Source organism: Oryzias latipes, chromosome 10 (genome assembly GCF_002234675.1).
Source record: "Oryzias latipes chromosome 10, ASM223467v1".
Lineage (NCBI taxonomy): Eukaryota > Metazoa > Chordata > Actinopteri > Beloniformes > Adrianichthyidae > Oryzias > Oryzias latipes.
Genome location: NC_019868.2, coordinates 18,435,115 through 18,450,210, shown reverse-complemented (window position 1 = coordinate 18,450,210; position 15,096 = coordinate 18,435,115). Strand labels below are relative to the sequence as shown.

At 39.2% G+C, this 15,096-nt stretch overlaps 1 protein-coding gene across 1 annotated transcript; it reads right to left on the bottom strand.

Annotated features, from left to right (window-relative positions):
• Positions 1–11,224: 11,224 nt before the first annotated feature.
• LOC101171753 (regulator of cell cycle RGCC) lies at positions 11,225–14,494 on the bottom strand. The gene is made up of 5 exons (XM_004073362.3): positions 14,363–14,494; positions 13,483–13,644; positions 12,869–12,949; positions 12,230–12,292; positions 11,225–11,738 (listed from the first exon to the last, which is right to left on the bottom strand). The coding sequence occupies exons 1-5, from the start codon at positions 14,382–14,384 to the stop codon at positions 11,731–11,733; spliced, it is 336 nt and encodes a 111-aa protein (XP_004073410.1). The 5' UTR covers positions 14,385–14,494; the 3' UTR covers positions 11,225–11,730.
• Between the last annotated feature and the right edge of the window lie 602 nt (positions 14,495–15,096).

Here is a 15,096-nt window from a genome sequence, read left to right as displayed (position 1 = left end):
CTAAAATAAAATCCTTAAAATTGAACCGAAAATTACATTGCGTTTTGAGGTTTTTGAGTCTTACATAGTTTTTTTTTATAGCAAAAGGATTCTGACTGATCTGTCTGATTTGAATGACCAATTTATTATTTCTAGATCTTACAGCTCTTAATAAGACAAAGGTTGTAGAGCAAAAATGCTGTCTAACAACTTAAAACTATATCCTGAACGTCTAAGGTATTAAATCTTTGTAAATTTCAAATAGTTGGCAGTGTTCTGTCTGTGTGGAGTTTAGAGATTCTCTCTGTGTTTGTATGGGTTTTCTGCAGGCACTCCGGCTTCCTCCCACAGTCCAAAAACATGCTTCATAGGTTGATTAGTGACTAAATTGTCCCCTAGGATTGAATGTGAGTGTGTTTGTTTGTATGTGTCTGTATGTATATGTGTGTGTGTGGGTGACCCTGCATTGGACTGGAAAACTGGGGTCTGCCCCAATCTTCACCCTAAAGTAGCTGGGATGCGCTCCAGTGGCCCCCGTGACCTTGCACAGGACAAAGCACAAATAGAAGATGGATGGATGATGCAAAAGCAGTTTTTATGTCTAAATGTTTTGCCAGAATGAGGTTCAGAAGGTTGAAATACAGCAATAGAGTGTGAAAGGCATTTATAAAAAAGCTGGTTTCAAAAAATGTAAACAAAAAAAATCACATCACAGGATGCAACATCGAAAACGTTTAATACTTTATTGCATTTAAACAAAAGTCTAAAAAACGGGACGAAAAACGGAAAAACTATGTAAACAAAATTACCTAAAGCTCAGTAAAGTAAAAAAAAAAATGTTATTACCAAGAAAATGATAATAAAGAAACGTATATCCACTGATGTCATGTAGGTTCTTACGGAAGAGGATTAGGGCCACGGAGAAAGAAAAAAAAAGGGCATAAAATCCTTTGACTTTAATCTCAAAATTCTGACTTTTTCTCAGAATTCTGACTTTTTTTCTCACAATTCTGACTTTACTTGTTGTTGTGCCAACTGCTTGCAAATCCTATTTATTTTTCTAATTCCAAAATTTTCCAAAGCAAACTGAAATTATTTGTATCCTTTTTCAAGATTCTAACCAGATGAAGCATATCACTGTGGTGAGAAGAGTGGTAAAAAAACAAAAAAACAACAGAGCAACCACCCCGACATGGTGCACTGGGTGCCATATCCTTTAATTATAACAAACCCAGATTGTGTAGTTCTTCCCTCGTAGCTCCTAAAGCCAGCAGAACGAGATACCACAGTGTGTTCAGTGACAAATGCTCATTATGAAGATGGAGTCCAGAGAAAAAAACTCATTTAAAAAGCTGACAAAGTACACATCAAATTTACTAAAAACTGTGTCTGTTTCATGAAGGCTTTGAATAGTGCCGAATTTCTGTGGTTGCACCAAAAAAGGGGAAAAACTCTACTCCAGACCTTTTTACGTGGAGGTTTGTCAGCATTAAATTAATGCAGCAAAGGAGGAACAGAATAAGACCAAATGCAATGTGGCATTCAGCAGCACAGAAAGACTGTCGGGGGGGTTACCACAGGTGCAGTAAACAAGAGTAGCTGCCTATAGTTCATCCAGTACAAGCATGCTCACCTGCCCCCAGCCTAAAGCTGCATGTCGACCATATAATGATCAGCCCTTCTGCAAGATAGATAGCCAGGAGATTTCACTGAGCCTGCTGAGACTAAAGCCTGCATGCCTCTAGTGTGTGGATGAAGCAGCAGCAGCGGGACACAAGCACAGTTTAAGCCTGAAGAGAGTTTATCTGCCATCCCGTCTGCAAATCCCAGATATCAGGTGGTGCTCCTCCATTGATCATTTCGCCCTCTCAGCGGTCAGGTTTGGACGGCAACCTTCTCAGTCCACACGACCTTTCATTTGTGCTCTAAGACTGCTTATCATTCATTATGTGGCAAGCTCTGCTGTAAAGACCCCCCACCCAACCACCAGCTGAGGCCTGAGACTGTCTCACAGTTGCATCAGCTGACATTCGCCATCAGATGGCAGTCCACTAATGCCTCTCTCTCTCTCCGATCAGGGGTTTCTGTTTGTAGAGGACAGTTGCATCAGTGGTGTCAAAACCCAGGCTACTGAGGGGCATCAGAAGATTTTGCAAAAGTACTTTGCCTCTCATTACCATGACTTTTATTGGGGCTAATTTGACATGTTCTGCTAATCCATGCTGGATGGTGAGTCACACATATTCCGGATCAAATAAGTTAAACCAGAAGGTGATGAAGCTCAACTTTGAGGTTAAGATGATCTCTTTCTATAAGGCTGAAGTGTTGACTTTGTTCAATAAATTTTTCCGTTTTTTACATGTTGTCAAAACCTCAAGCACGCCCTTTGATTATGTTTCAATTTAACTATTATGTTTGTCAGTGATCTACGGTGACCCTGAAATGCAAATCACACCAACAAATCATTTAAAGCAAAAACATTTTAAAGATTGCAAAAACAATTTTAAAAACGCAATAGTAACAAAACAACATTTCATTCAAGAACTGAAAACAATCGCATCGTCCAACTGATGATGTCCCATAATACCTACCTTTTCTGGTTTCTTCTTCTATTTGAATTATTAACATTTCATTTCAATTTCTGGAAATTACTTTTGTTTTCTGAATTTTTTGTGTGTCTTTTTTTAACCAGGAAAAGGTATTGGTAGTAAGGCACATTGCTGTTTGGATGATGACGCTTGTCCATTATTTTAACTAAAAGTTATTTTGCCTGATGCGATACTGAATGTGCTCCGTACTAATCATCAAACCATTATTACTATACGGACATTGAAGACGCATTTGTAAAAACCCAAACATCAAAAAATCAAATGTTGTCATCCAATCAGCGATGTCCCATAGTACCTACCTTTTTAAATTTTTTTATATTCTATTTGATTTCTGTCATTTACTTTTGTTTTGCAAAATGTTTCATTTTCATTTTATTTCACTCTTCTGGAATTTATTTTGATTCCTAAAATGTGATGTTGCTTTTTAGATTTGTTTTGCTCTTCTAACTGTTGTAATCTTTTTAAATGCTTTTGCGTCCAGTGATTTGTTGGTGTGATTTGCCCTTCAGGACCACCGTAGTTAGATGACCTTTTGAACCTACAAAGATTCCCTTTAATGGAACAGCCTTGTTAATGGCAGTTTCATTTCATCTCAGCTAAAAACATGCTACAGAAGGTCTCCTTTACCATAAAATCATTTTAATATGTTTTTTCATACTCTGATTTCAGCTGATTTTTTGTTCAAAAAACAAATTAAAGCCAGATATATTGTTGCAAAGGAATGTGGGAACACCAGCAATGTCAGCACTGCAGTTCATGCAGTTGGACTGCAAAATTTACACATCTGTGTCCTGCGACTGAGCTGAAACTGCTAACAGGCTCTGTACATTCCCGCAGCTGTGAAGATGCCCTGAGACCTCCTTTGTGAGCAAAAGCTTCTTAGCTTGCTACTTTACAGCCATTTCTATCCTCAGCCCGCCAGGCAGCCCGTGGTATTTGATAAAAATGTGTTATCTGTCACTTCCATTCACATATCAACATCTTCTTGTAGATCTTTCTTCCTCCTTTCCCTCATTGTTTCAAAAATACACTGTGCTAAAAGTCTGCATACTACACAAGCTTTAAATTAAAAAAAAAGAAAAGCTTTTTTTTTATTGTTTTTGTTTCTTTTTTTGCTTGAAAATTTGTCAGGGCTTTAAAAATAAAAGGGAATTGAAAGAGGAAGGGAGAAGCAGCGTGAAGAAATCCCCGGACAGCAGTGATGTAATGGATCATTTTAGGACCAGAAGGCTGAATGATTCACATTCTTCCAGACTGAACTCCTTCTGCAGGATTTACAGTGGTTTCCTCTCCAGCACAATAAGATCGTCGTCAGGGAACAAAACAGGAAATGACACGGCAATAGGTCACAATTAGGATTTACGTAAGAGCAGCCAAGAATTTCCAAACAAACAACAAACGTTCAGCTTGAAATAAGGAGGCAGTCATTTATGTAATACTTAGAAAATGTTTATTTAAATCACTGAAGAGTGTTTATCATATTGAATTTAAAAATGCAAAAACACTCAGACAGTTTGTTTGGCAATGCTAAAAGGGAAAAGGATATTTGGAAGCAGAATGTTTTCAATCTGAAAGAGAAAAACGGAAACTGTTCTTTCTTTAGAAAGCTGCTGTTATCTTATTATGGAACCTACATATACCTGAGTGCTGTATATAGGCTTAAAGTTTCAGTGGGAAATTTATTAACTTGGGATCTCGGTATATCAGACCTTAGTGACATGCACCCGTATATGGGGTTACCCCATGCGCAGGCTGCGGGTTGTCTGAGCCCATAGAGGGCTTTGAAGAAAAATTATAACTTTTTTGAATAAATACATGTTTGTTTAAGTTAATTAAGTTTTGTCATTTTTCATCAGATAAGGATGATAGTGCACCAAAAGTAATGATAGAAAAGGCCACAGAAACACAAAGAAAAGGTGTTTTCTAAACCAAAACATGGGACTATATGGCTCTCACTGGGGTTGAGTCTGTAAGAAACTGACCCAAATGGCACTTTTATTTTGAAAGGTTGGAGTTCCCTGAGTTAGACCATTGAGACAGTAGAACTGTGAGTCTCCACCTGATCATTTTTTAAAGTTGTCTATCAACCAAAAATAAAAAAAAATTTAGGTTGAAGTCATGTGTTGAGTCACTTAAACAGTGATGATCTCAATCTCCTTTGAGTGAATTTCTCTTCTCATTCCTGGTTGGGTTTTTCTCACATTACAACACAGCCATGGTTTTGATGCTGAATTTTGTGAGAAAATGTGGTTGCGTCCCTTTGTTATTTTTTTTCTCTGTGGAGCTCTGCCATGAACTGGCAACCTGTCAAGAGTGTTCCTCATCCCTTGACAACTGGGATTTATTCCTGCAGCCTAAGACTCTGAAAAGTGTTGGGGGAGCAAAAAAAATTACTGAAACGGTGGGAATCTTTCACAAAGACAGCCATAGAGCCTCCTTTTATAATTAATGATTTTAGACATAAGTCTCACCACAAGTAGAAATATGCACGTTTCTGCTGCACAACACAATGAGTCTTGGTCAATACTGTCTTTGCCGCTTGGTGGGGAAAATTACAGGTATTTAGTATATATTACTTTGGTGTAATTTGATTACTTTTATTGTAATATGATTATTTAAAATCCAATCTGATTACTTCACATGTAGTCTGATTATTTAAAATCTTATCTGATTACATGTGTAGTCTGATTAATTTACATAAAATCAAATTACTTACGAAGTGAATGTATTACTTTCAATGCATCTGATATATCATCAGAAAGTAATCATACTTTTAATGTATCCAGTTACTTTTGATAATGTTTGAATTATGTAAAATGTACTCAATTGTATGTTGTTAAATGTACTTGAGTTTATTGCTTTGAAAGTTTCACATTTGTAAAAAATCAGACAAAACTCTTTTAAATATAACTTAGAAAATTGACAACATGCTCCCAGTTTTAAAAACAGAACCAGTAGCAGGTGATTTTCTTAAAATGAAGAGTGAAAAGTGTCAAGATGCATATAATAACTGTAAGGATTGTGTGTTTTGTTTGAACATTCATCAAGGAATCTTCCTTTTAAATTTGATTTTTTCTTCTTAATACTTTTCCAGAAAATGTATGTGAAATTGAAAAGAACAACATTTATGAATTAGTAATGTGTCTGCTGCACATTTGCATTTTGTAGTCTTGAAAATAAACGTATCTGGTTTTCAATCTAGATCGAATTTTTAAAAAGCAGTTTTTAACTTATTCACCAAATAAGATTACTGAAAGAAATTTTATTGTTAACAAAGAGGGTTTTCTTCGCATGAAATTACAGTCAACTTTGACAGAGGGGAGTTTTGACCCAAAACGCACCACAATAAAACCACTAAGTTTCAACCATTGAAAGATAGTCAGGTGTTCCCTCACAAATTAATTAGCCTTTGCGAATTGAAACTTAAATTTCCGCAAATGTGACTGGGAACAAAATATAAAAAAAACACCCCCGGCCCATTACCACCTTGCCACATGCTGGCTCTTTCACTCCGCTGAGCGCCTGTTCCATTGGCCACCTCTCTGGCTATTGCTTAAGACCGATGCAAGACCAATGAAAAACTGCTAACAAACACTGATGAAATCAATGGATTCTATCTGAAGGTGCAGCTCTACCAATATTGAGATGTTCCCACTCTGTGAATGTTAAGAAAGAATTTATATTTTATTTCTCTTCAGTCTTCACACAATGCTTTAACTGGGTTAGGGAGCCACACCGCTTGAAAGGAACTTGTTGAACTGAAGTAAAATTGTGGTTTAAAGAGAAACTTTGCTGGTCTTCTTTTGGAAGACTATTGGTTGACTGCAGCCAAGGAGTTCCTCATTAAACATTACTCATTTTTCCACAACATACCTGTGTGAACTCAGCTTTTTAAAACTGACCGTAGGAAAAACTGCTAACAGAGAAAATGAAAGATGTTGAAGAAAAGCTTTGCTTTTTTTTCAATTTTGCTGGGATATTAGTACGGTGGCCAACAGGGCTCACACTACATACAAAAGAAAAAAACGCAACGGCATTACCCGAAGCACAATGAAATTACCCGCAACACAACGACAGAACCGCAGCAATAGCATTAACCTCAGCACAACGGAAATGAGGACTTTTTTTCCCACCGGCGGAAAAAAAATAATTCAGTTTCAAACAATTCGGTGTGACGGAGTTTTAGGGCCACCAAAAGAAGTAAAATTACGAGAAAAAGCTCGTAATTTTACGAGATTAAAGTGGAGGTGAGCCTACAGTGCAGCAGCAAGGGAACGTTGCGCAGCAGCAGAGCAGACCGACTAAACTTAATTGAACAGGTGAGCTGAATGTTTATTGATAACGTTCCAAATGTCTGGAAGCTCATTTGTTTGATTTACCATTTATTAATGTTTTATTTATGGATGGTTTGCATGATCTCTGCAGCCCGATTAAGCTGTCGCCAACGGCGTCGGTATCCCTGCAGCTGTCCCCTTGAATCCTTTCTTCCTCCATTAAAGACAAGATCTCTACGTCTGTGTGACGCTTCTGTCTGAGGAGGAGCATTTTTGGGGATTGTGAATGTTCTAATGCTAATATAACAGACCATTTTCATTCATCTTTATTGTTTATGTTGAAACGGGACGTTTCCTTTGGAGGAGGGGCTTACTTCCGCATTGATGTTCGGATGACAGGTTCATGACATAATGTGACAAATGAACTTCAGGGTGTGTGAATGCAAAGGAAAATAAAGGCTGAAGCGGTCCTCTACACCCAAACGTGTCTCTGAGCTCCTTATTTTACATATGAAACTCCGCTTTACCAACAACGATCCCAGGAAAGCCGGCGGGTAATTTCGTTGTGCTTCGGGTATGCTGTTGCGTTGTTTCTTTTGTGTGTAGTGTGAGCCCTGTCGGCCACCGTATATTAGCTCTGTCCTCACCTTAACAGGTCCACACTTAGTGGAATACTTTTAGAAACTATAACCATATTCTATACTAAAACTAAATTCTATGCTGGATTAAACTAAAGTGTCATATGGTGTTTTAGTGGTGTGCTCCAGGATTTTGTCATTCCAAAAAGGTTCCATGGCTCCATAAAGGTTGATAAACACTGGTCTACCAAGTGTTTTTCATTAAAAAAGAAAAAACCCACTCATGTTTTCTGTGCTATTAACATGCTCTTTTTGCATTTTTCTGATGATGGAGGACATACATAAAAAATAAGCTTAAATTTGAATTTCTAATTATTCCTTTATTCAAATTGTGACAAAAATATGTCGCTCAAAAATGTATGGCTAGAGAAACTCCAGTATTGCCGTTTTTGTTGCAACAGGAATGCTGGGTCAGGGTTGTGAGGGGCTGTAAGCTGTGGGAGAGTGTTAACAAGGGGGATGATGGGAAAACAATGGGATTACTTTACCACTAATGGCCACGCCCCGAATTTAGAGGAGAATTTCTGATGAACTACTGCCGCTCAGCAGAAACGATGTCCTAGAAAACACAGTTTACAGTTTTTTTTTTATTGGCTAAATACAGCATAATCACAATTAAAACATCACTGAGAACGATTTGAAAATAGATCAAAAGGTGATCAGAATGGGACTTTAAAACCTTAGTTGTGTGTTTTTCATATATTCTTCATAAATCTGCATTGTTTTAAAACGTGACAAGTTCATGTAGGGTTCAAGGTCCTTTGAGTTGTGTGGAGCCTGAATCCTTTGGATGTTTATGTAACATCCAGCATGAATTTGACGTTTCATTGTATTTTGGCTTGGTGAGTGTGCATGTGCGTTGCGTTTGGCGGTTAAGCGAGCTAATTCCTTGGGAGAGCGTGTTAGCCCGGGCCATTTGGGGAACTCACAGGGGATAGGCGTTGCTCCAGTCTCTCATCAGGCAGATGACAGAGGACTACGTGCTCCGCATGCTGCTCTCGTCTCGGCCATGATAGCTCCACTGCACCAGCCATATCTCTGCTTCATTTACTCTTTGTCTGTTAATAACAAGTGTCTCCTTTTTGCTGTACTCAATTACATCTTCATTATCCGGCTAAAAAGCTTAAAACAAACCAGCATTGTGTGCCGGGATTTTAAGCGTATGTGACATTTATAACTGGGATAGTCCATAGGTAAAGGCCATAAAGGGGGCTATATTTATTAAGTTTCTATCTCTGAGGATCATTCCCTGTCTGATCATAACATCAATTCATTTTCATTTACCAGCTAATAGACTCGGAGCATTCATTATTCAGTCTGTCTGCTATCTGAACAATGACTGCCTGACACACTGACCCCTCGCTTTGGTGTGCTGTCAATCAAGACCTGCTTCTTAGTAATGGAACAGACACACAACGTAAAGGTGTTCCCGAAAGATGTACTGACATATTCATTCTGATCCTATAGAACCATCTAATGAAAATGCGTGGAACATAATTAGTAGGTGGTTGCTTTCTGTGTACAACAGAAGGACAGATTGGATTGGTATGCGAGCAGCGTCCTGGAACGCAGATGTGAAACTACACCACAGCAAAGATACGTCAGAAGTACAAGACCTTTCGGTTTTATCGAACAGCCCGCCATCACATTTCCTTCACCGCTGCGGATCCCTGCCTTCGCTTGTGTAACAGGATATGCTTTTCTTTTTGCAGAGGAAGTCCCGTTTTGTTGGAGCCAGCTTTGTTTCTATCCTGAACAGCTGTGTCCTCAATAAGTCATACTCTCCTCTCTCTAGAGATGCACAACAGAGTATCAGCAGTTTACACAACCCCCAGTGTGTGTTTTTTTTTTTTTATTGCAACGCCTTCATTTTCACATTTTGCATCTTTCTGTTCCCACTTACCTTTGCAGGAACACCAAATGTGAATCGCATTTGTGTTCAATTAAACCCTTACTCCCTCTTTGTGGCGACCATTGCTCTGATCAGCAGGGTTAAACTGCCATCCATCTATTTTCCTGTACTTATCCATCTTGTTTATGATCACTAAGAGCTTGAAGTCCTGTTGTTTGCCAAAAAGGCAGAGCCAATCCATCACAGAGGCTCTCCGAAAGCGAACGCTCACAATTTAAGTTCACTAATCAGCCCAACATCCATGCTTCTGTCTAAAGGGAAAGCAGGAGAGCTGAGCGAAAACCTGCAAATACCTGTAGGGTTCAGCTGTCCTCCAGTTTTCAAGGCCCTTTAATGAGTCCCTTAAAAATTAGACAAGGAAGCGGAATCCTAAATCCTTTGCCTTCCATCTTATGAGCTCTGACGTGCTGTCAAAAAAAATGGAATCAGCCTAGCCGTGTGTCCATGATAATTTCAGTGTTGGTAAAGGTCATACCAGCTGACTGTGGGGATTTCATGGAGGAGAACAAAGGCAATCCAATAAAATGCTGATCGCTGACTTCTATGCCTCCATCAGGCAAAAACATCTAATTGGCTTTCATCATCCTGGACCCAGAGTCTGTGTAACGACAATAGGATGTCTCGCTAAATATTTCAGATGGATGACTGATGGGCTTAGTTCCTCATTTAGCTTCATTCCAAACTCAAATATGGCGAGGATAAAAATATTTTTACCGACTTCAGCTGGATTACTCGTCCGATGTGTCACAATGTGAGATTTCAGGTCATGAGTCACACATTACAAGCGATGAATTTGTGTTACCCCTGTGTGTTGCCGTGACAACTGAAGGAAAACACCTGCAACACAGTTTGCACTTTCCGTGCGCTGTTTGCTGAAGAGAATTTACAGCAGGATATAAACACAATGCAGAGCACTTTCTTTTTTTTTAGTTCAAAGCTTTTTGAGGCGCAGGTCCTCACAGAGCAGAGACAAGCATTGTTTCTCTGCACACTTCCGTTTAAACTTATCTTCACGTGGTTTCAGGATACTTTCGGATCTGCACTTGTGGTCTTCCTGTGTTGATGAGAGAACTACGAGCACGATCAGAGCAGATGCTGAGATAGCATGAGAGCAAAAAGAGAATGGGTCGACACAGCAGAGGCAGGTGTTAACAAGAAAAACAGCAGCCGCTTTACAGGACCATGAAGAGAACACGGAATTAACCTAATGTTCTTTCACACTGATGTAATTCTGTGGGCGAGGTTCAATCGGATGTAAAAATATTGAAGAAAACCTTGTATTCTAATTGCTTTGTGGTGCTTTCACACTACACTTTCAAGGGTGGAGCACGCTTTCTAGAAACATCATAGAATTTTAAAATCTGCTCATTTGAGTTGAAGAAAACACGCCTTGTGCTCTAAGCTCTTTCTCCTTCCCACTGCTCTACATTTATCAACATATTCTCCAACCTGTTTTTCGTTTCCTCCTTAGATTTACTCAGTTTTGGAGTTTTTTTCCCTGTGCTTTACTATTATCCCTTCGTTTATGTTGTCTCTTTGGTCGCTTGGACCACTAGTCTGCGATCGCACGGTCATTGACCCACACCAGGATACATTTCTGAGCAAAGACTCTTATGGATTACAGACTGGGGTTGGTTTCTTTAGTCTGCATTGGAGTTCAGAGGAGTGTTCACACTTGTTCAAAACCATTGATTATCAAAACGAAAAGTCCAGTGTGAGAAAATTCCTTCATTGCGGTTTTTGCTTCCATTTGTGTGTCTGCATCCATTTTATTATTGGACAGAATGCAAAAAAAAACAAAAAACAAAGACATTTATAAGTAACATCGTAATTTAGCTTTATTTACGTGTTTATTTGTTATTTACAAAAGTGTAAAAATAATAACAATAACTGTACACTGGAAATATTTGCATGTCAGTGACACAGAATATCTACAGGGTTGTTTTTATATTAAAAAGTCCATCATTTCATTAAAAAAAAAAACACGGCCATGACGGGCAGTGACTGGCACTTTGCTTGTGGGAAATTTTAATGTGGCATGAGCAATCTGGCCACACTCAGGGCAATGTTTTCTCATGGCATGGACAGATGCAAGTTTTGTCTATTTTCAGAAATGTGTCACATAACTGGAACTTGATGCTTCGGGGTGGACAGAGGCTGGATGTGGCACTTCCAGCCTGTAAGGTGAAGGGTGAATTGGAGTGTTCTATCTAATTTCTGAAGGTAAAACACTTTGCCTGTTTTTGCCACATCAAGTTTGTTCGGCTGTAGCTCCGGCTTCTCTGCTCGTGGGGTGCGAGGCTTCTGCCTTTTACTCTTCACATCTCTGCAAAATAAGATAAAAAGCAGCATTTATTAAAGAAAAAAAAGGCACACAAACAAAAAGAAGATGTAGTAACAAGGCTAGTTATAGTAATAACACTTTTCCTCTGTGTTATGAACACTCATGCCCCCATATCTAGCATAAGGCTTGCATCCAAATTGTGAGCATAAAGATGCATGCTTGAGAGCAGTTCTGGCTGTGTGCTGGTGGAAGATGGTGAGGCTCACATTCTCAGGTGTGCTATTAACTCAAAGGGGCATGTAGACGGTCCACCCGAGTCCCCAGACATGGTATTTACACATAAAAAGGTGCTTGGAGATAAACAAAAGGGGGACAGTGGAGGGAAGAAACAGGGTGAGGTCTGCCTCACACTCAGCTTTCAGTGTTAGAAAATATGCCGTGTCAGCGTCTGTGCCACAACGACACATCGCAGCCTGCTGGCTTGCCAACACAGATGCAGAAAATAGAGAGACAAAAGGACATGAAATACACACCAGCTAGCTCCTGGTCCAACATGTTAATGAAGCTCTCAAGTTCGCTGGTGTCTCCCAGCTTAGCTGCAGAAGAGATAAAAAGAGGATTTAGAGTAAACAGTATTGTTTATTTTTCTTTGGCTTAAAGCTCATCTACGTCCCAGAATTATTGACGAACCAAACTGCTTTTTTTGTTTTTCCACAAGCAAAAACATGCTTAAATTCTTGTCTGCAAGCTGCAATAAAGTAGATCTACTGTGCCTTGAAACTCAGACGAGGTGACGACTCCAGTCGACACCAAACATCTCAGTTCCCGCATGAAAACGCATGCAGCTAATGTCACTTTCCAGACACACTCTTGTTGCTTTCAGTTAAAACGTGGCGGTTTGTGCATCCAAACACACCAGCATTCGTCCATTTACACACATACAGCGGGGGAAAGTACCGCTACCCCCCGCAGGAGAATTTGAAAGAGGCGTCCTGAGACGTCACAGTCGCAGAGGGAGAGGCTCTGTTGTGGGAGAAAACAATAGACCTCCAAGTCTAATGTACAGGATCTTTTTTTCTTGTTCTGATAAGGATCAGAGCGTACGTGATAGTGATCACTCTAAGGAAAAGGGGCTGTCTGGATGGAGATGAGTCGATAGGGGATTTTTGTACCTTTCGGAGCCAGCGTTAAGCCTGCTGTGTGAAGCTCCTCTTCGCTGGCATTCAAGCTGTTCCCCATAGAGGCTTCACTGCCTGGGGGGAGAGTAAAAGCAGGGAGGGAGATGAGACAAGCGGCACTAAGGGCAGTCTATGCAAATGATCACCGGCAACAATTTCACAGTTCCAAGGGCCACACATAATGATAGTGCCATGTTACATAAAATGAGGAATAGAGATTCGTCTCAAAATATTGGGAGGCCAACATGCTTTCAATACTGAAGACACAAGCAATTTTTCTATTTCATAACTATCTAAAAATGTGCAACAATAGCGTAGAAATGGTTGTTAAGTATAATTGCTTTTCATTCTGGTACATGTCAATTGTCATAAGCAGTGCAGACAATTTTGCAGAAGAGTGCAAGTATGTTTCCTCTTGTAATGATCATTTTCTTCAAGTTTAGAGGTGCCAAGTTGCAGGTTATTTGTGGGTGGGTTTAATTTGTGCCCACAGATAAAATACACAGCTATGCTCACCGGCAGATGATTCAGGAAACAACAAAAAAAAAGGTGTTGTGTATAAAGCTAGATTTACTCTGTGGTGTAAACACGTGAGCCCTTTAGCTCACCATAATCAGAATCCTCCACGGTATTGTCTTCCCCCAGCCCTGTGCGGTTCTTGGCCTCGTGCAGGACGTTCTGGTAGGAATGTTTGCTTTGCGAAGGGGCTTTCAGCTCCTCCACCACATCCTGGAACTCCTGCAGGAGCTCGCCCAACTCCAAGTCCACGTCTGTGGAAAATGTGACAGCGGTTAGAAGAAATGACACACTCCACTCAGACAAACTCTTAGGATTCCTCCAACTCCCTGCAACAACAAACAAGGCAACTAGAAACAAACAAATATATATATAGTTTTTTAATTAGAGAAACATCTAAAAGTATTTATTTTTATGAGGCTCATACTGTTAGTAAAAGAAACAAATTTATAAACAAAAGCTATAACCAACAAACCTTGCTGTCAAGGGGCTATAACGTTTATCTATAAAAACGCATAAAAACAGAAGAAGCAGGTGAAATAAATTTGTTTTTACAATATGTTATTAAATAAAGCAAAACCAAAGCATAATCTAAGTTACAGTATGCTTTAATCTATTTTACCAAACTGAAACTTTAAAGGAATAGCCTAAAGGGCAAAAAATGAGCTGCCTCTTTAAAAAATATGTCAGTGTTGTGTATTAAGAATAGATAAAATAAGCAAAATAAAGTATATGTAAAAAATAATCTTAAAAAATAATAAAAGTATTTTAAATTGTATATGTGTAGTAAGCACGCATACAAAAAGTGGGACTTAACAGAAACGACGCAACGAGGTGCGACATATATTCAAGCAGATACAGCATGGAATGTTTACCTTTTAAATAAAGTTTTTCTTATTTTGACTGGTACAATCTAAAATTCATGGCGCCATCCCTTTAAACGTGAACGGTTCAAATGATTGTTAAACTCACCAGCGTTAACTTCTGAGGTCATGCTGAACTCTGAAATAAACCTCCTCCAGGCGTCAGTTTCACTGCGTTCAGGGGTTTTCAGCTGACAGGCAGCGCTGCAGTCTCATTTATGCTGAACTCGAACCGCAGACCTGAGCGACCAATCGGAGCGCGAGGCGAACCTCTGAGGTCTACAGGAAATCATCATGGGCGGAAAGCATGATGGGGAATGAAAATGACATCAACTCGTTATGTAAATCAAATTTGATGGGGGAAAATATACCGTGTCCTCAGTGAACTTTTGAGTTTGATGTATAGGAGGTAAATATTAGTTTACGTCTGGACTTACAACCCCTAAGGTGCAGTACTCTGCTCTGCCTATAGGGGTCACTAAACTCCTTCTGGTTGCTATTATGTAATTCTCGTCTACCACTGTAGTCCAGAGCAGAGCCCATTAGGAAACTTGAATCCTGTAACCTTGTTTAATTGCTGTGGTTAGCTCAGTTTTCGTTACAATAGAATACACTTACTAAGCCAGCGTCTTATTTCATCTTGGTACCAACCTAACTAAATGAGGTTTAAAACATAAAGGCCAACAATAAGGTCAAAATAACATATTTTATTGGCAAAAATGACAAACTTCTTAACAGTTACTCATTTCCAGAAATGTTAAAACATCACTCTAGTTTATTTCAGTATTTTATGAAGATCCACAAGAAAGAAAAAAAATGCGGTTTGGCTAATTTTTTCCACCA

Coding starts and splice junctions, on each gene's coding strand:
- LOC101171753 (XM_004073362.3), bottom strand. CDS start 14,384: ATGACCTCAGAAGTTAACGCTG. Junction 12,950..13,482: donor CGTGGAGGATTCTGATTATG/GTGAGCTAAAGG, acceptor CTCTCCCCCCAG/GCAGTGAAGCCTCTATGGGG. Junction 12,293..12,868: donor CTTAACGCTGGCTCCGAAAG/GTACAAAAATCC, acceptor TCTCTTCTGCAG/CTAAGCTGGGAGACACCAGC.